This window comes from Haliotis cracherodii, unplaced genomic scaffold (assembly GCF_022045235.1).
Source record: "Haliotis cracherodii isolate W230 unplaced genomic scaffold, xgHalCrac1.p SCAF_7, whole genome shotgun sequence".
Lineage (NCBI taxonomy): Eukaryota > Metazoa > Mollusca > Gastropoda > Lepetellida > Haliotidae > Haliotis > Haliotis cracherodii.
The window spans coordinates 57,476,834-57,496,291 of NW_027266330.1; the positions used below are offsets into that span (position 1 = coordinate 57,476,834).

The 19,458-nt window shown below is 41.6% G+C and overlaps 1 protein-coding gene across 1 annotated transcript in view; it reads right to left on the reverse strand.

Moving 5' to 3' along the window:
• Window positions 1–421: 421 nt before the first annotated feature.
• Window positions 422–19,458, reverse strand: part of LOC139447259 (histone deacetylase complex subunit SAP130-like) — a 34,387-nt gene continuing 15,350 nt past the window's right edge. The window contains exons 4-19 of the mRNA XM_071228525.1: window positions 18,618–18,848; window positions 17,470–17,722; window positions 17,132–17,358; window positions 15,506–15,616; window positions 14,940–15,186; window positions 12,226–12,443; window positions 10,399–10,611; window positions 9,105–9,303; window positions 8,527–8,637; window positions 7,720–7,841; window positions 6,361–6,448; window positions 5,117–5,226; window positions 4,216–4,350; window positions 3,603–3,706; window positions 2,448–2,570; window positions 422–2,031 (exon numbers count right to left, since the gene is read on the reverse strand). Of these exons, the coding sequence (XP_071084626.1) occupies window positions 1,882–2,031; window positions 2,448–2,570; window positions 3,603–3,706; window positions 4,216–4,350; window positions 5,117–5,226; window positions 6,361–6,448; window positions 7,720–7,841; window positions 8,527–8,637; window positions 9,105–9,303; window positions 10,399–10,611; window positions 12,226–12,443; window positions 14,940–15,186; window positions 15,506–15,616; window positions 17,132–17,358; window positions 17,470–17,722; window positions 18,618–18,848 (2,642 nt within the window). The 3' untranslated portion in view covers window positions 422–1,881. The remainder of the gene's footprint in view (window positions 2,032–2,447; window positions 2,571–3,602; window positions 3,707–4,215; window positions 4,351–5,116; window positions 5,227–6,360; window positions 6,449–7,719; window positions 7,842–8,526; window positions 8,638–9,104; window positions 9,304–10,398; window positions 10,612–12,225; window positions 12,444–14,939; window positions 15,187–15,505; window positions 15,617–17,131; window positions 17,359–17,469; window positions 17,723–18,617; window positions 18,849–19,458) is intronic.

The window sequence follows — 19,458 nt, forward strand, 5'->3', positions numbered from 1 at the left end:
CATGTAGATAACCATTTTCCCTATATTGACCATATAGTAAGGGTCTTCAAACTCCCCAAAAGGGGTCAACATTGAGATATTCTTTCCTCTGCATGTAGAGGTTTAAAGCCATATCACAAGATTTAACAAGACAACATTTCAGAATTAGTCCATGGACATTGAGCAAAAGTACTGGCTGCTCAGGCTAAACGACAGTACCATATAGGATTTTGCTGGTGATGCGATAAATCACAAAGTATACTACCCAACTTTTGACAGGGATACCCAGCTATTTCATCTGTTACAAAACTCGAAACAGCAGCTAATGGGAAGGCAGTGTTCCTTCTGGTGGCGCTACGATGGAGCCTGGAAATTCCAGCCTAATTCCGCAAGGATAGAAACTGAGACTTTTATACTCAGTTAATGCCCTTGCCTCGGGAAGATGGGATGATTACTTACAGAGTCAAAAGACAACTACCAGTGCCTACTATGATGATTTCCTTCATTGCCTGAGAGATTCTATCAAAGAAAAGCGTCGAGGATGCTGAAGTTCTACTACTTCATGACAATACCTCTTCTCACACCTCTCGACTTGCAAAGGCTGCTGTGTGACAATGTGGGTTCTAAGAGCTTCCTCAGCCTCCAGACCTGGCACCAAGTGATTGCCACCTGTTTCCTAAACTTAATGAACACATTCGTGGAAAGCACTATGACCACAACGATGACCTCAAAGCTGCCCTGAATGGGGTTTTCAGGGTGGCTTCAGAAAATTTCTTCCTGACTGGAATTGAAATTAATGAAAAGCTTCACTATTGATATAAGAAGTGTATTGAAAAGCAGGGAGATTATGTTGAAAAATAAGATTAAAAACTCTTTCACTTTTGTTGGTTTTGTTTGTTAGGCTTAGAACATTTTGACCAGCCATCGTATTCCCATCAGATCTAGTTTGATTTCTGTCAGTTCTATAACCTGGCCACTGATCATAAACACGGGGCACTGCAGTTACCAAAAAGAAAAGTTCAGTAAAATTAAAATACAATTGACACCAAAGCAGGCGATAACAACTAATCGTTATATTTTATTTACCGGACAAGATATACTGTAAACAAATACAAACTATTCCTTCAGTCAGACATCTTATTCCCATTTAAAACCTATACACTACCTACAGGAGTTCAAACTTATTTTCAGGTGTAATACCTGGACATTGGGTATAAAAGCATATACGACCAGCGAAAACAAAAATAAAGTCATATTTTTATCGCTGCTTAAAATGTCAAGTAGGCGAATCCATGATCCAAGTCTTGAAAAAGAGTTTCAGCTTCCAAGGAACCAATTCTTCTTACCGTTTTACATATGGACCATTAATATTAGATGTAGCACTAGTATTCCAAGCTCCCATGGGATAGGTCCCATGGTCAGTGATCATGATCAAGGACTTCCTAAGGAGAAGTAGCAATGTACTGTCAGCTACCTCGTCTCTCAATCACACGGTCCTGATTTCAGTCAACATATTTCAGAGTTGCTCAGAAAAACAATCAGATTTAAACAAAAAAAGGTCCTGTTAATTCAGGACAAATAAAACGAACACAGCTTGGCCTAACAAGCACTGAAAACCATATTGACCGGAAATGACACATGGTGCTGGAAGAATTGTTGACAGATGATAATGAATGATATATTGCCACTCGCCATCAGTTGATTAACCCTCTCTGTCTTTGCCCTGCAGTTTTGGAGTCCCGAGGTGAAGGGTTGACACACAGTCTTGTATCACACACCTACATAGTGCTGCTTTATGTTATTAACCATCACACCTTTGACCTGCAGTAATAGTCAGTGGTCACAGGGTTAATACTTGGTAGATATAGTCTCGTATCACACGTCATGTGTGTTTCATGTGTGTTACGTCCTCTCCTTCTTTTTGATTGGTCGTTTGCTCATGTGTTTGTTGATGATTTCCTGTATGCGAGGTTTGTGTTCGAGAATCTTCAGCATGGATGATCGTGCCTCTTCCAGCTGGTCGCCAATTAGCTGGCATCTCTGGATGTTGGCCTGGATCACAAAAGCACAAGTTTCAGAAAGGAAGTCTAGGATTTCATGGAAATATGAACAGATTTAATATAAATGTTAGCTAAATGTGGAATGTCATGATGTTCACAACCAATGAGCATTATTAACAGTCATGAAAAAACAAGATGATAATTTGGGATTTAAACTCAGGATGAAGCTGATCCCAACAGCAGGTTTGTGTTTATTTGTTTTTTTTTGTTTTTTTGTTTATTGTTTAACGCCGCACTCAGCAATATTCCAGCTATATGACAGCGGGCTGTCACCTCCTACAACAGGTATAAGATGCTGGGACCTATTCTAACAAAGAATCCCCAAAGGCGCATCATAAGCACAGGTAAAAAGGAGCTTTGAAGAGGTAGGTTCCATGTTTGTCTGTAAGGCGGAACTGGATTCATTACCTGTGAGAGTTCATGAATGATGCCATCGTAGTCTTCCACAATTGCTTGTTTGGCAGGTGCCCTTGGCGCCAGGGCTGCCTGGAGCTGGCTGATCCGGGCACACATGTCCTTCTCCAGGTCATTCTGCACAAACACAGCAACATTGGAATCACAGGGTCAATACAAATCAAAACACCACAATGAAACAGTAGTTTTAGTAATTGTCATAACTTGTAAACATGACCTTTGTTCAGGGTCTTGCTTTCTAGCTGTGAAGGTAAGACAAGAACTCACCTCATTTTCTAGTAGTGATGTCATGTGCAAGAGTGAGTTGGGCATAACGCTGACTTTAACAAAATCTAATTAATATCATATGTCAGCTTGATGTGGGAGGAAAGCCTGAAGGGATGCAGGTCTCAGCATTTATCACTTTGGTGTTAAACCTAGAAACATAATCGGGACGAATCGGGATTTCTAGCATGCCCAAGAGACGCTACTCTGCACAGCAAACTGCTGCACCTTAGACGACTGGGCAACCTGTGCCCCTTTTCTAGCTGTGAGTCTGTGTGTGCATGACAAGAACTCACCAGGTTTTCTAGCTGTGAGTCTGTGTGTGCAAGACAAGAACTCAACAGGTTTTTTAGATGTGTAGCTGTGATTCCGTGTGTGCAAGACAAGAACTCACCAGGTTTTCTAGCTGTGAGTCCTTGTGTGCAAGACAAGAACTCACCAGGTTTTCTAGCTGTGAATCCGTGTGTGCAAGACAAGAACTCACCAGGTTTTCTAGCTGCGATGCCATGTGTGCAAGACAAGAACTCACCAGGGTTTCTAGCTGCAATGCCATGTGTGCAAGACAAGAACTCACCAGGTTTTCTAGCTGCGATGCCATGTGTGCAAGACAAGAACTCACCAGGGTTTCTAGCTGCAATGCCATGTGTGCAAGACAAGAACTCACCAGGTTTTCTAGCTGCGATGCCATGTGTGCAAGACAAGAACTCACCAGGTTTTCTAGCTGTGAGTCCATGTGTGCAAGACAAGAACTCACCAGGTTTTCTAGCTGTGATTCAGTGTGCAAGACAAGAACTCACCAGGTTTTCTAGCTGTGATTCAGTGTGCAAGACAAGAACTCACAAGGTTTTCTAGCTGCGATGCCATGTGTGCAAGACAAGAACTCACCAGGTTTTCTAGCTGCGATGCCATGTGGTAGAGTTTCCAGCCACTGGATCTCTGGTGAATGCCTCTCTGGTTGGACAACTCGTTTACTGTGGGCCGCCTTTCCTCTGAAATACAGTATAACGATGGATGAGGATGGATTATGAAAAGTCATGCTCAGAGATCGATCATGATGAACAGATCTTTCTTTCATTGTAATGTCCTTATATCCCTCTCAAGTTATCTGTTGACAGGCTGCCAGACAAGATGGATGGATGGATGGATGGATGGATGGATGGATGGATGACCTTATTGACCAGGTCAGTCAGTCAGTCAGTCAGTCAACGGCGCACTCAGCAATATTTCAGCTATATGACGGCGGTCTGTATATAATCGAGTCTGGACCAGACAATCTAGTGATTGACATCATGAGCACTGATCCACGCAATTGGGATACATTGACATGCATTAACAAAGTCAGCGAGTCGGACCACCCGATCCTGTTAGTGACAGTCACCTCTTATGACAAGCATAGTCGCCTCCCGGTTGAGTGAAGAGGAGTGTTGATTTCTATATCACAATAAAGAATCCACTTTGACGTACTAGTCTTGGATATGATAGGGATACAGACTCTTACCTTTAGGTTTAACATCTGTAAATCTCTGAAAGTGATTATTCTTCGGTTTCCACGTAATATTGTAGAAATTAAGAAGATTTATGTTCGGTCTTTTTTTCTCTGATGTCCACCGTACCCCATCGTCATCAACAAACTCTGTAAGGTGAAAAGAGAAGCTTGATACAGAGTGCCCAATATCTGTTACAATCATCACCCCATTACAATACACCAGAACATTGAGGAAGGACAGTTAAGTCTGATTTTCATGACCGAAATATCCATCTTAATTATACATTATGATTTTAATCTTCAAAAAACAAAATAACACGACTTTGTTAATAATGTCATTAGATTGAAGTGCTTGAAAAATGAACCTGACCCAAAGACTGCCATGAAAATAACAGGTGACAGGTTGCCACCAAATTAAATCAAGCTTTGAGGCAAACCCAGTGAGCAACATTTAGTGAGATTGCCCATTGCCATAAAATACAACATCATTTTAGGACAGAAAACTTGTTGCCATAATTTACACCAATAATTATTCTGTAGATAAAGGTAGTTCATCATCGATGAAACACTGCTAAATGTGAACCATTTTGATAAAACAGTACTAAACGTCACATCAATAATGAACCACCTCAGTATTTAAACACAGAAAAGGTTCATCTCCATTCTAAAATGACTAACATGCGTTTAAAAAAAAACGCTGCCGTGATATTGCTGGAATATTGCTAAAAGCGTCGTAAAAACAAACTCACTCACTCATTCACTAAAAAAAACGAGTGCAGTGATGCGGTCAGAAGTGGTTATCGCTCATTAACCATTTCAAATTTAGTCAAATTAACCCATGACATGAGCTCATCGTTCAATGTCATGGTAGAATGACTACAAGAAGTATAAGAGAAGCAGAACAAGCTGTCACCATCTCTCTGTTCTTCCTTGATTTCCTTGGGCTTGATGTCTTTATGGCCGCTGACCTTCTCCACTTCCTCGTCCGTGGACGTGTTGTCCTTCAACTCTTCTGTTGCATTCCTGTGCAGAGAACGTCTTTGTTTTCAACAGTGACATGGACAGTTTATACTCCATATGTCTAGGAGGGCAGGCAATCTTAAACAGGCCACCTAATCTTGGTCATAAATGTCACATTTGATGCACTCTGGGCGGTCGGGTAGCCTAGAGGTTAAAGCATTCGCTCGTCATGCTGAAGACCTGGGTTTGATTCCCGACATGGGTTCAATGTGTGAAACCCATTTCTGGTGTCCCCCGCCGTGATATGGCTGGAATATTGCTAAAAACGGCGTAAACCCACACTCACTCACTAGAAGCAAAACAGTGTGGACACCTTAATCAACCTTATGCAGGACTTTGGAATCCATTAATACACAAGTACAGTGGACTGTCTAAACCCTCATCAAGACCGTGAAAAACTGTGTACTCAGATTTAATTTTACAAAGAGAGCTGGAGTATTCAGGTGCCGGTTTGTGGCCGGTCTCTGAGTACTCAGATGCCTGTTGAGATGGACTCTACTACAACTGGAGGACTCCATGAACTGCCAAAAATGTTAAAAGTACATGGTATTTGATGTAGCAGTGAGCCCTAGTCTATCTGTATAATGGCAACCTGTAAAATAGCTGAGTCAAGCAAATTGTGACACACAGTTAGATCTCCATTATTAAAGTAAGCTCCCACAACAAGCATGTAGTACTAGGAAACTATTCTCATGATGAACATGTCATCTCAGAACGAAATGATCCCATAAAACAAAATGTATGAGATGAGATAAGCAAAAGGTACGAGTCAGGATAAGGTAAAATAACAAAGTTCCAGCTGACAAAGTTGATTGTAAAAGTTGCCCACTGACAATTCTCTTGTTGTAGAAAAAAAATCCTGTTTGTGATACATTGCACTGAGGATCTATTTGCACCAGAATATCAAGGAGAAATTGACATCATGAGCATCAATCCACGCAATTGGGATACGATGAGATGCATCAACCCGATCCCGTTAGTCGCCTCTTACGACAAGCATAGTCGCCTTTTACGGCTAGCATGGGCTCTGTTGAAGACCTATTCTACCCCGTATCTTCACGGGTCGATAATGTTGATGATACTGTTGATGATACTGTTGATGATACTGTGAATAATGTAGATGCCCATCATGCTTACAGTAACTGTTTTCTTGGTTTCTTCCTGGGCGACGCCTCCAGGGAGTTGCTGACGGGGGATGATGCCAGGCTGTTGAGAGATGATGGACCTGTGGAAGATAGAAGGTAGCACTAACTATAGATAATCATACAAGGACATCATTGTCATCAACACTGTCAGCTGTCACTGTGTCTGAATGAATGTTGTTAAACGCAGCAGTCAGCAATACAGAGCTACAGATAAGCTGCGTATTTGCGTAAAATACTCCCCAAAAATATTCAAAACCCAATTACTGTCAATCATCTTGCGTACAGAAACGCATACATTAAGTGAAAAACTAAAATGTATAAAAACAGCACGCATAAATACCCAATGAAGCTTTTTTAGCATGCGTATAACGAAGCTAATTTCCGAAACACAATTATGAGTTAATTACTTTCTGAGTCAAGTCTATATATTTAGAACAGTTATATACATCTAAAACATTATTTCCTTTTTTTTAAATCTTAAAATGTTCACTAATTTTGGTAAAAAAACAATAGAGTGATGAATAGATGAGTGAAATAATATTGGTTACCCAATAAAAAATGTGATAACCCAATTAAAATAGAAACCCTAGAGTAGATCTCTATTGCTCAAAAAGTTATCTGGAGTTCTGGCAATAATCTTGACATACAACAGTGACCATGTCCCATGTATTGTTGTTTGTAGAGTAATGCTGCACTCAAAAAAATATTCCAGCTTTATGATGGCGGTCTGTAAATATTTGTGCCTGGAGTTGACATCATGAGTATGAATCTGTGCAATTGGGATACGATGACGTGCATCGGCCAAGTCAGTGAGTCTGACCACCCAATGCCATTCGTTGCCTCTTATGACAAGCATAGGTTGCTGGAGACATCATATATCTTACCCGGAATCCCAGCGTATTCAAAATACTGATTTGTTTGTGTGTTGTTTAATGTCGTACTCAGCAATATTCCATCTATGGACTGCGGTGACATCATGACCAACGATCTACACAATTTGGGATACGATGACATGCATCAAACCAAGTCAGAGAGCCTGACCACCCGATCCCATTAGTCACCTCTATGATAAGCATGTGCCTATATTGAAGTTCTGCAATAAATACTAATTTTGTAATAATAACACTTAAATTGAAAACTGCACTTTTTGAATAAAAAATACAGCATATTTCAGTATCAAAAACATCCTACATAGTAGATGAATATGTCAGGGGAAGTAACTCTTTGATGTCCAGCACCAAACCTTCATTTCACCTACCTAGTTCATCCAACCCCACATTTATTCTTAATTCAAAACCAGGTAAAAAAACACACATAAACCAAGATACAGGTAAAGAAGCAAACGAGTTACCATTTTCCATAGCATCTGGTGGTTCCTGCTTGATCTTGACATCTAGATGCGAGTTCTGCGTTGGCGTCGTCGCATCGTTGGATGACAAGGCAGTGTCTGTTGAGGACTGACTGTTGTTGTCACTAGAACAAACACATTACTTTATAAGTATTTAGTGACGAAATACTAGATTGATCTGAAAATACAAAATCAGTATTCCATTGAATGAAACAACCCTGAATGATATGACAACTTTCAGTCTGCCTCCATGACACTGAGGGATTTATCTACACCTGTTCAGAGGCCAATGCAGTGAAAGAAATTTTAATCCATTAGTCCTTATAATAACATACAGTAAAATCCTTAATAACGACCAACTTCCACAAGTGCTTACGATACCTCAACTATTGGGCAGTTTGGCAAGTACTACAGGACTAGGGCCAATTTCTAATGATGCTATGTATGGGCCCAAGTCTACAGCAATTGTCAGTAAAAATTCCCAAATGGGAATTAAAAAGTTCCTTTGTCATTTAAACATAGTTATAACTAATGGACTCAACCCACAAAAGAGCTGAAATTTGTACTTTACTAAGAAAGTGTATTCCAATATGCAATGTTTCATTAAAAGCTTCATATTGACAAAGGTATCTCTTGCTCTCAGGTATATGCGTCACTTAGTATGCTGACTCTGAGCCGACCAGTCCATAATGCCGAGTGCCAGGCAGGGTAACAACAAGTACCATCTCTTAACATACTTCAGTAAGGCGCCGCCAGGTCTGCTGTTTGATGACCGGCACCAGGCCCAGTATGGCTGCATGAGGAACTTACCCTGCTGGAGTCTTTGGAGAGCTTGTATTGGACTGAGGCTGAGAGGGTTCGGGTCTTGGGCTGTGATTGTCTGGCATCAAGCCAATCGGTCGCTTCACAACAACACCAGCTCTGAGAACACATACACAAAGCAATGACAAATAGAAATACAATTCCTGGAATAAGTTTCTATTTCAGATAAGCCTAAAAACTTACAGGGAATATAATTGCTGATTCTAACAGGGTTTAGCCTTGACTGACACAACCGCCAATGCTTAATTCTGAAGGGTCCTTATAGGAAATAGGAGGGTCTTATACAGTACCAAAGTGGTGTAGTGTACTATAAGACTGATAATTACTTTAATTACAAGACATTTATATTTCTTGTCTCTGCATCCATTCTATACATTTGTGAGAACTTCGCGCACATTTCTACGTCATGTAAAGCCCCGTTCTCAGTTACCAACGCAATTATCAAAGACGCACTGAATGAAGTTTTACATTTAAAAAACATAAAATGGTACCAATTTCCAACAATTTCCAAAAAAATCAAAAACCTGAGAACCAGTAATTTCTTGAAAAAGAATCTGATATCTTACCCCTCGCTGGTTCGTTTTCTGAGAATACTTGGGCGCGGCGAGGCACTGGGGTTGTTGATGGAGGACGACTGTGTCTGCATGTTGGGGGAGCTGGTGTAGATGCTGCTGGCGACCGTAGCTGCAGTGGACAGACTCATGTTGTGGCTGGCGTCGTGCATGGAGGCGGGGGGCGGGGTCCGACACAGCGTGGCTGAGATTGCTGCACACACAAACAGGGGGGGGTCATGACAAACAAGTACTTGAGTCGGAGTTTGGTAATGACAAACGGGTACTTGAGTCCAAGTTGGGTAATGACAAACAGGTATTTGAGTGCATTTATTCTACCCAACAGCCCTATTAGAAACACAAGACAAAGTCCTCCTCTTCACCAGAGGGCATAATCATCTCAACCGTGTCTATGTTTTACAACTTCTAAGTCAAACAATCCTGAAGAAAAGAGTTACGGATGATGCATATTTTTCGGACTATTTTTATGAAATTGTGTGCTACACTACACCTGTCGTGACTACAAATATATACCCTAAAAAATATGCGCGATCCTTGCCCTTTATTGTTCAGTATTGAGAAATTCCAGCACAGCAAATATGACACTTACTGAGCTTTGAAATTGTCATTGGTATAATGTCATGGTACCCTGGTACCACAACAAAATGCACTGCACTGATAGTGTGATCATGAAAGGCTTCCAATATATCCCCGTGTTATATGTTTTTTCGGACGTTTAAGAAACATTCATAGTTTTTTCACCAATCACAAGAACTACTGTAAAACATCTCACTCACTTAGGCTAAAAAAAAATAATCTTGGTTCTCAGGCACCAACCGCTTCATCACAAAGTCTGCTGCATGTTTCGTTTTTATTTCCATTTTTAAAAAAACAACTAAAATCCTTAAATATTCCAAATCCAACAGTAGTCAAATACTGTATTTCACTATTTTACTCATCAAGGAATACATTATGTAGGGAGGCCCTTTCCAAGGTTGATTGTACAAAACTTTTTATTTTGTTACATACTACATGTAGTCTGAACACCTCCCACCCACCCCCAAAAAAGACACCGCCTGCCCGCCCGCACTATATTTTCAAAAAACATTGCCTGAGAACCATTACTTTTATTTTATGAAGCCTTATAAAAGACAACATTATCTTAAAAACAAGCCTTTATCTGAGTATTTACAATGTCTGTGTGCCACCAACACCCTCGTTATAGCGGGAATACTTGCGATAAACATGGCCATCCGATACGTATGATGTCCGAAAACATATGAACCGATTATAATTGTAAATATCTCACTTGGTTTACTGTCTTGTTGAGGTAGAGAAGCCCCACTGGTGATGGCGGCGGCAGCGGCTGCCGTCGTGGCAAACTGGGTGTGCATGGTGGACATGGGATGGCGCGGGTCCACTTGCACCATCATGGAGTTGGTGAACCTCAGAGTCTGGGTCTGACCCATCGTCATACCGTGAGCCTGAAGCGTTGCGGCCAGGTTCGGGTTCTGGCTTGGAACTGCAACACAAACAAATGTTACCCTGTATGGCTGTTCTAATACCAACATTCATATTGTTACCCTGCATGGCTGTTCTAATACCAACATTCATATTGTTACCCTGTATGGCTGTTCTAATACCAACATTCATATTGTTACCCTGCATGGCTGTTCTAATACCAACATTCCTACTGTTACCCTCCATGGCTGTTCTAATACCAACATTCATATTGTTACCCTGCATGTCTGTTCTAATACCAACATTCCTACTGTTACCCTCCATGGCTGTTCTAATACCAACATTCATATTGTTCCCCTGCATGGCTGTTCTAATACCAACATTCCTACTGTTACCCTCCATGGCTGTTCTAATACCAACATTCATATTGTTACCCTGCATGTCTGTTCTAATACCAACATTCCTACTGTTACCCTCCATGGCTGTTCTAATACCAACATTCATATTGTTCCCCTGCATGGCTGTTCTAATACCAACATTCCTACTGTTACCCTCCATGGCTGTTCTAATACCAACATTCATATTGTTACCCTGCATGTCTGTTCTAATACCAACATTCCTACTGTTACCCTCCATGGCTGTTCTAATACCAACATTCATATTGTTCCCCTGCATGGCTGTTCTAATACCAACATTCCTACTGTTACCCTCCATGGCTGTTCTAATACCAACATTCATATTGTTACCCTGCATGGCTGTTCTAATACCAACATTGATATTGTGAAGTATGGTTGATGTTTTAGTTTGCGACATCAGGGCTAGACACCACTGGTCACGTCCAACTAGTACACAGCTCATGTCGGACTAGAGCTTGATGTAAAATAACTAGATTTTACTGATTGATTGATTCCTGTTGGATACCGTGTTCGACGTAATAAGCGCTCTCAAAATTAGAAATGGGGGGCTCTTATTAGAATATTATTTTGGTGAAAGAAACTGAGTTGAAAGATATCTTTCGTGGTTTATGCTGACAGCCTGAAATGTTAATATACAACAGATATATTTTTCAAGAATTTAATTGTCCATAATTAAGGGTGCATATTACACACAACTGCGTATTATGCACGAATAAATAGGTCTTGTGTACATTGATCAATCTGAAGGGGTGCTACTTGGGATTGTTCAGTAGATAATATATTAGCAAGTATCGCTGTGGGCGCTTATTACATCGAATATGGTAAGTAAAATAAAACAATCCAACTACAACATGTACAAAACAAAATGTAACTAGTTTTCTCTTACAGATGTAGGTGTAACTATAAAACATTTAAAAATAAGAAAGTGAAAAAAAATATTTTCAACTAAACCAATAAGATGACAAAAGAAAAAAATAATATTTCGTTACACAAATTTATCATAATATAATTTCAACCAACCCAAGATTGTGATATAAGTAGACAATCAGTGATAGAAACTAACAGTTTTAGTCCACTAGTCCTCATAATGATAACATATAGCCAAGCCCTTAAAAAAGGCAAATTTCTCCTTGTCCTTATGATACCTTAACCATTGGGCAGTTTGGCAAGGACAACAAGACTAGTGCCAATTTTTAACGCAGGGTAGCAAAAACAACCACGAAACAATAAAATCAAAAACATGGCCTGAGGATATCTACCTGACTGTTCCACCTGCGGTCGGGGGAAGATGAGTGTTCCGGGGCCAGGTCTGACTGGGGTGGTGGCGGGGGTGGTGATGGGGGTGGAGAGGGGGTTCTGTGCTGCCTGTGCTGCCACCTGTTGGTACACGAGCTGCTGGTACTGTAGCGGGTAGCTCTGCCACAGGTCAGTCTGGGAGAAGAGGTGGGGCAGCTGGGGGATATTGCCCACTGTCCGGCTGAAACAGAGCAGTCAATGGTAATATAAGGATAGAACACCATGAAGGCTCAGTATTTCCTCATGGATTTGTTAGTTTGTAATTAAGCATAAGTCAGCACTATTTGAGCTGTGTAACAGACCAAGCGAGCCATTTATTGGTATCATTTGCAGTGTTCCATGTCGTTGGGGTACCATGAAACATAATCAGCCTGTGACCGACTGACTGACTATCCGATCCACTTTGTCATCTTTTAGGACAAGAATGGGTTACAGCTGTGGGGACCATTTCAAACACTAAAGTCCCATAAGGTTGTTTTTTGGGAGTGTTTTTTTAACGCCCTACTCAACAATGAGTATGAACCCATATACTTGAGATACGTTGACATATATCAGTCAACAAGTCTGACCACCCAATCCCGTCAGCTGGGAAACAAATGTATAATGATTTCAGTGCAGTAAACTCACTCACTTTAACCACATACTATCTCAGTGTCTGCTCTGGCTTGAATTTTCTAGGATCACTTGGACCCCTTCATCATAAAATTAGGGGTCCCAAACAAAAATGGAGAGGTCCAATTTGTTTGTCCCTTAATGCAAACCTCTTGGTCATGAGAGCTGGATGTACCCTGATGTGAACCTTTTCTCTCAAGTTGCCTGATATTTTGCAGTTACGAAAAGATTTCTGATTTTTTCACAACCGCTGTGTTCTGTTGTTAATGCTATGTTATAAAGCTGTAATTTCTTAAAATGGAAATTTGATATTAATGAATATTTTAACACAAAATTATCCATGTTAATGTCTAACTTAGTAAATGAAAAGGCACTACACGGGTTATCAGCCATTGGTAAGGGGTCATTGGGACAGACATTTGTGAATGTTTTTACCAAGATCTACCAATGATTTGAAGTTATGGGATTCAGTCAAGTTCAATGGCTGTTCTGATGCTACTGTACTGAGAAGTGAGTTCACGTCGTAAAGTTCTGTGACAATTACATCAATGAGTCATGACATAATTGGCAAATCAAACGTTTTTTTAGTAAGAGTGTGTTCAGCATTCAGCATTTCCTTGATAAATCTAGTCAACATGTTTCAGGTGCTATAAATGTTTAAACATGTCACCTACACTGATAACTGTTCTGTCAAAATGTGTTTTGCAATTCTTAAAGTCTGTTGTAGAATAACTAAATATTCAGAGTTTGTTAAATAAAAATAATGCTTACATTCAAGTGTTCGCATTTATTCTCTATCATATACAGTATCGCCGTATTGATAAATCTCGTAATCCACACATCCTGTCGACTATTTACTTATGCAAATCTAAGCACAATATATTTCATCGCATGATCGAATACAGGACTCGTTGCTGTATGTCACCACGGCTACTTGCAGGTATACACATGTTAACTTTTTTTATGATAGTTTCTGGGATGTTTTTGAAGTGGAATTACCCCTACCTCCATTTGAAACGGATTAGTAAAGAACCCATTTGTTCAGACGAAGTCCCATGACCCAGCCTCGGTCGTATGCATACTGATTATGCAAAATACAAAACAGGAAGTGATGTAAACCACATAATCCACACAGCCTTACTGCAGTAAGGTTCACTTATGAAAGGTGCTTTGTTTACCGAACTCAGTCAAGAAAATCAGCATCGATCAATCCTAATTTATGTGTCATAAAAGTTGAACAAAGAACAAGAAACATTTTGCGTATCACATATCTAATAAGTTTTTAAGCGTGCCCCATTACGATCCATTATAAATTAACTACTGCGATAATATAGCGTAGCATCCTACATGGTCACTTGATCACGCCGGTCACTATTACCACGTTCTGAAGTATACCCTTGATCTGCCTGACTATTTCTAGTTTGACATGAGGTCATGATGTTTTTCGACCAATCACCAAGCTGAAGGAATTTCGAATGTATCCGAGCAGCTTAATATGCGGCACCTGATTGGTTGAAGCAAACCTACAGATCACAGCGAACGAAGACTGTAGCGAGAGATTCACCCAACGAAGGCAGTGTAGAGAGACCCATGAAAGATCCGGGGTAGAATAGGTCTTCAGCAACCCATGCTTGCCCTAAAAGACGACTATGCCTGTCGTAAGAGGCGACTAACGGGATCGGGTGGTCAGGCTTGCTAACTTGGTTGATATGTCATTGTATCCCAATTGTGGATCACTGGATTGACTGGTCCAGACTCAATTATTTACAGACCGCCGTCGTATAGCTGAAATATTGCTGAGTACCACGTTAAACAACAAACCAACCAACCAACCTGCCACCAGTGGCTGGTGGCACTTGACACGAACACATACACATTAAACTTTAAAACAGCAAATTTCAAAATGAAGATTAAAATTCTAGCAAATAATGATGTCCTGAGAAAAAAGGGGTATGAGTTATTTTTTATTTTTTCTGTTTGTTGTTTAATGCCACACTCAGCAATATTCCAGCTTAAAACAACAAACAAACCAAATTCCCCCAACTCAGGCTGTAAAGAGACTTACTTCTCAAGCCGCGAGTCCTGTTGCTGTGGTGTTGAAGAAGGTGCTGCTACTGCTGTCGTGATTGGTGCAGTGGTTGCTGGGATACGATGAGTCTGTGGAATGAAGAGTCCCCCAGCTGGCTGCCCGTGGGGGTGGGTGGATGATGATGTTGGGGCCTCTGTTCGACTAAGATCTTGGGCTGATGACGACTGGGACACACTGTTGGGCTGTGGGATGGTTTGTTGCTGTCGTTGAGGGGTTACTTTGGCTGTAAGCAGGACAGGTATGAAGACTCTTAAACAACTCCATGTGTAGATTCAACCACAAATTGACCATTCGTTCGTGGCTAACAAGAACAGGCGCTCAAATCATATTGCATAAACGATAATGTTTCTAACTTAGCAATGTTCAACATGGGCCACAGCCTTTCTACCTTTGTCTCTACACATTTCTTCAATGCCCGACAATGACAGGGTTCACAAATTGTTCATGCACTGAACTCCATCAGACCAATCAATTAATTTTCCACCCAAATAATGTATACAAAGCAAAAAACATTATCAAGACCCTCCTTAGAGGTGACCCACCTATAGGTATTGTTGATGGTGTTGACGCCATGGTTGTAGTAGTTGTGATGGAGCCAGGTGTGAGGGGCGTGGCACTGGCTGACGATATGTGGCCTGTCATTGACAGACTCACTGAAACAATAGCAATACAGCTCTGATCACCATTACCATCGGACTGGAGCTGGTTCAGGGATTTATCTAGGATTTCAAACAAAGTGGCAGGTAAATTGGGAAAACAGGCACCACGAGTTCGTCTGAAGGAACATTTCCTTGATGGCATAACTACCGTATTCGACGTAATAAGCGCCCAGGGCGCTCTCAAAATTAGAAATAGGGGGCTCTTATTCGAATGATATTTTGGTGGAAAAAAAATAATTTGAAAGATAAATTTCGTGGTTTATGCTTACAGCCTGAAATGTTTATATACGACAGATATATTTTTCCAGAATTTAATTGCCCCTAATTAAGGGTGCATATAACACACGAGTGCGTATTATACACGAATAAATAAGTCTTGTGTACATTGATCAATCGGAAGGGGTGCTAATTGGGATTGTTCACTAGCCAATATATTAGCAAATATCGCCGTGGGCGCTTATTAGAGCGGGTCGCTTATTACGTCGAATACGGTATGCTGTATTTCGAAGTGTGTTGTGGCAGGTAAACCGGGAAAACATCTGTACCTTTTTTCAAATTGGCGATATGTCTAATAAAATTCTTATTGTCTATGCAATAATGTAAAACAATCAATACATGATCTCCCTCTTGAGTGTCCTGTTGACAGTGCAACACAAGTCACCTTGACCAAGTTATCACACATGTTTTACTCTAGCAGCGGGACGTGGGAAGTTGGTAATTTCCAATTGGGAATCTGTAGTGACATTTGCTGCAGACCATTGGGTCTCTGGACCTCTGAGCTTGTCAAGATACATTCCTGTAATACCATAACTCCATAAACACAACAAAATAAACAGTGTTAGAAATTAATTTTCCTTTTCGTAAGTTCATAAAAATGATCTTCTGCAGAGTTGCCATTTGTGGTGAGTGAGTGAGTGAGTTGGGTTTAACGCCGCTTTTAACAGTATTCCAGTTATATCACAGCGTGTCAGCTTAATGTGGGAGGAAAGCCAGAAGTGATGCAGGTCTCAGACATTTACCACTTTGGTGAAACCCACGAGCACGGGTATGGTGCTGACAAACCTAGAAACATAATCGGGGCGAACCGGGATTCAAACCCACAATCATAGGTTTCTGGCGTGCCCAGCGAATCGCGGCGCCTTAGACGACTGGGCCACCCGTGCCCCCTTGTCCAGTGGAAATGTCACCTGACAGGATTTTACCTTGACTTACCATGATAACAAAAGTTCCATCTCAACAATTGTGCATATTGGACTGACATTTGCGTGTCATTTAAACTTTCAGTTAATTTTGAACCCTATTGTCATGTCAAAATATAGTTGATACCTTTAAAACGTTTTGAAAACCTTTACTTCTAATATTTCAGAAGCTATGCAAAACATGCACCAGTGCAGCCTATTTCTGAAAAATTCACCTGTAAACAAAAATTACAACCATACCTCTTACTACAAGCGTAGGATGCTCGGGATGTATACTAACCCAGGTCAGGACAGGGGCGGGTATTCGTACCTGGTTTAGCGAGATGAGGCAGCAGTGGGTTCACTGTCTGTGAGACAATAACTTTGGATGGAGCTTGTATGGACATGGGGTTGGGGACATTCAGAGGCTTCTGTTGGCTGTGGGTGTTGACAGGCTTCGGAATCTCAATGGCCGTTGTGGACCTCGTCGTCGTCAAGGTGATCTGGATATTTTGCGTGTTGCTGGCTGGGGGCTGGCCATGAATAGCAAAGCCTGATCTAGAAAAGGAAAGGAGTTTGTCAGCATATGGCATCGTTATCATATATTTACAAGTTGTCATCACGTATGATGTAGGTCATAAGTACTCAGGTTTCTATGGTAACACTTACCGATGAGTTTCGGGTTGCTGTGAGGTCGAGATGTTGACAGCAGGAGAGGGGGACCGTGTGGAGGGGGGCGTCGCCTGTTTGATGGCTGTGAGAATGGGTGATCTCCCCAGGGAGGGCTGTATGGTGGGGATTACTCCTGCTCCGTGGATAGCACTTGATGACACTGGGATCTGAACTGGAGGTCTCACCACAGCTGGGGCCGCGGTAGCGATGTTGCCAGATGTCTTTGACAAAGCCGCTGCGGCGATTGCTCCTGTAATATATGAAGATCGAGGTGAGGCATAACAGGGTAAAACTTCGAGGTCTAGATTATTGCACTTATATAGAGACATGTATACAGGTGTTTATAACCCTGCAAGGCTTCTTGTACTAGTCCGGACTAATATAGGTGATATAGTGCTTGCCCACTGAGATACCATGCCACAGGTTAACATGGATATCCTTCTCAAACAGAGCATACTGACTCTTGAGCTGACAAGTCCTTGTAGTATCCCCTTAATACTCATGTGAGTTGGGTTTAACACCGCTTTTAACATGTTTAGCAGTATTCCAGTTACATCACGGCCTGTCAGCTTAATGTGGTAGGAAAGCCCAAAGTGATGCAGGTCTCAGACGTTAACCACTTCGGTGAAACCCACAAGCACAGGTATTGTGCTCACAAACCTAGAAACATAATCGGGGTGAACCGGGATTCCAACCCACAATCATAGGTTTCCTGCGTGCCCAAGGGACGCAACTCTGCACAGCGAATCGCGGCGCCTAAGACGACTGGGCCACCCATGCCCCCAAGAGATCATCAACTGTGAGTCCATCAAGCACAAACAGGGAGTTGGTAGCAAGCAGTGCTGATGTACAAAGTGACAATGGGATTGATTCTAGAGCTGCATATAAAATTAAGTGTTTCTTGGGCATTTTTGTCTCAAAAGTGAGTAGTCCCCCCTTAATACTAAGCATACTAAGAGCCAGAGAGGATGGGAACAAGTACCATCTCTTAGCATCTTTTGGTATGACCCAGCAGTAAATTGAACTGACCTCCCGCTCTCCAGACTCTCTAACCACAAGATACTGATCTAACGAATGTTAAAGTAAATTCAGTCTCCTTTCAGGCTGATAGTTCCGACACATTCAGAGTAAGGAGTAAAGGATACCTCTAGGTAAGTGTGAAGCGAACGGTGGTCGTGGAGGGACAGTTCTTGTAATGACGTTCAACGGGAGGGCATTGCCTAGAGCCTGAGTAGCGCCACCGGCTACTGAGGCACTGAGATGAACAAGATTGGACACTGCGGCAGATAGCTGGCCATGTGACCCCGCCGACAGCCCACTGGAAGGCGTCGTAGCGATGTGACCATGGACCCCATCAGTTGGAGTGCTCACCAAACCTGAAAATATACAAACTTGGGTATTAAGTGGTAAGCATGGTAAGTGTAGGATTTAAAGTGTGGATACAATTTCTAAGATTTTCTTGTTCCAGCTATTTCGAGATGACATGTACCTAAATGAGCCTGACCAGATAAATAAATGGTTGATATTATGAACGACTTCCCACACGTTCAGGGTACACACCAAGTCACCAAGCTTAACCACTCATTCTGGGGGACAAGCAACGTCAGCAATAGAGTGATGGGGACCTATTCTAACCCTGGTCCCACTGTGTGACAAGCAACAGAGTGATGGGGACCTACTCTAACCCTGGTCCCACTGTGTGACAAGCAACAGAGTGATGGGGACCTATTCTAACCCTGGTCCCACAGTGTGACAAGCAATAGAGTGCTGAGGACCTATTCTAACCCTGGTCCCACAGTGTGACAAGCAATAGAGTGATGGGGACCTATTCTAACCCTGGTCCCACAGTGTGACAAGCAATAGAGTGATGGGGACCTATGCTAACCCTTGTTCCACAGTGTGACAAGCAATAGAGTGATGGGGACCTATTCTAACCCTGGTCCCACAGTGTGACAAGCAATAGAGTGCTGAGGACCTATTCTAACC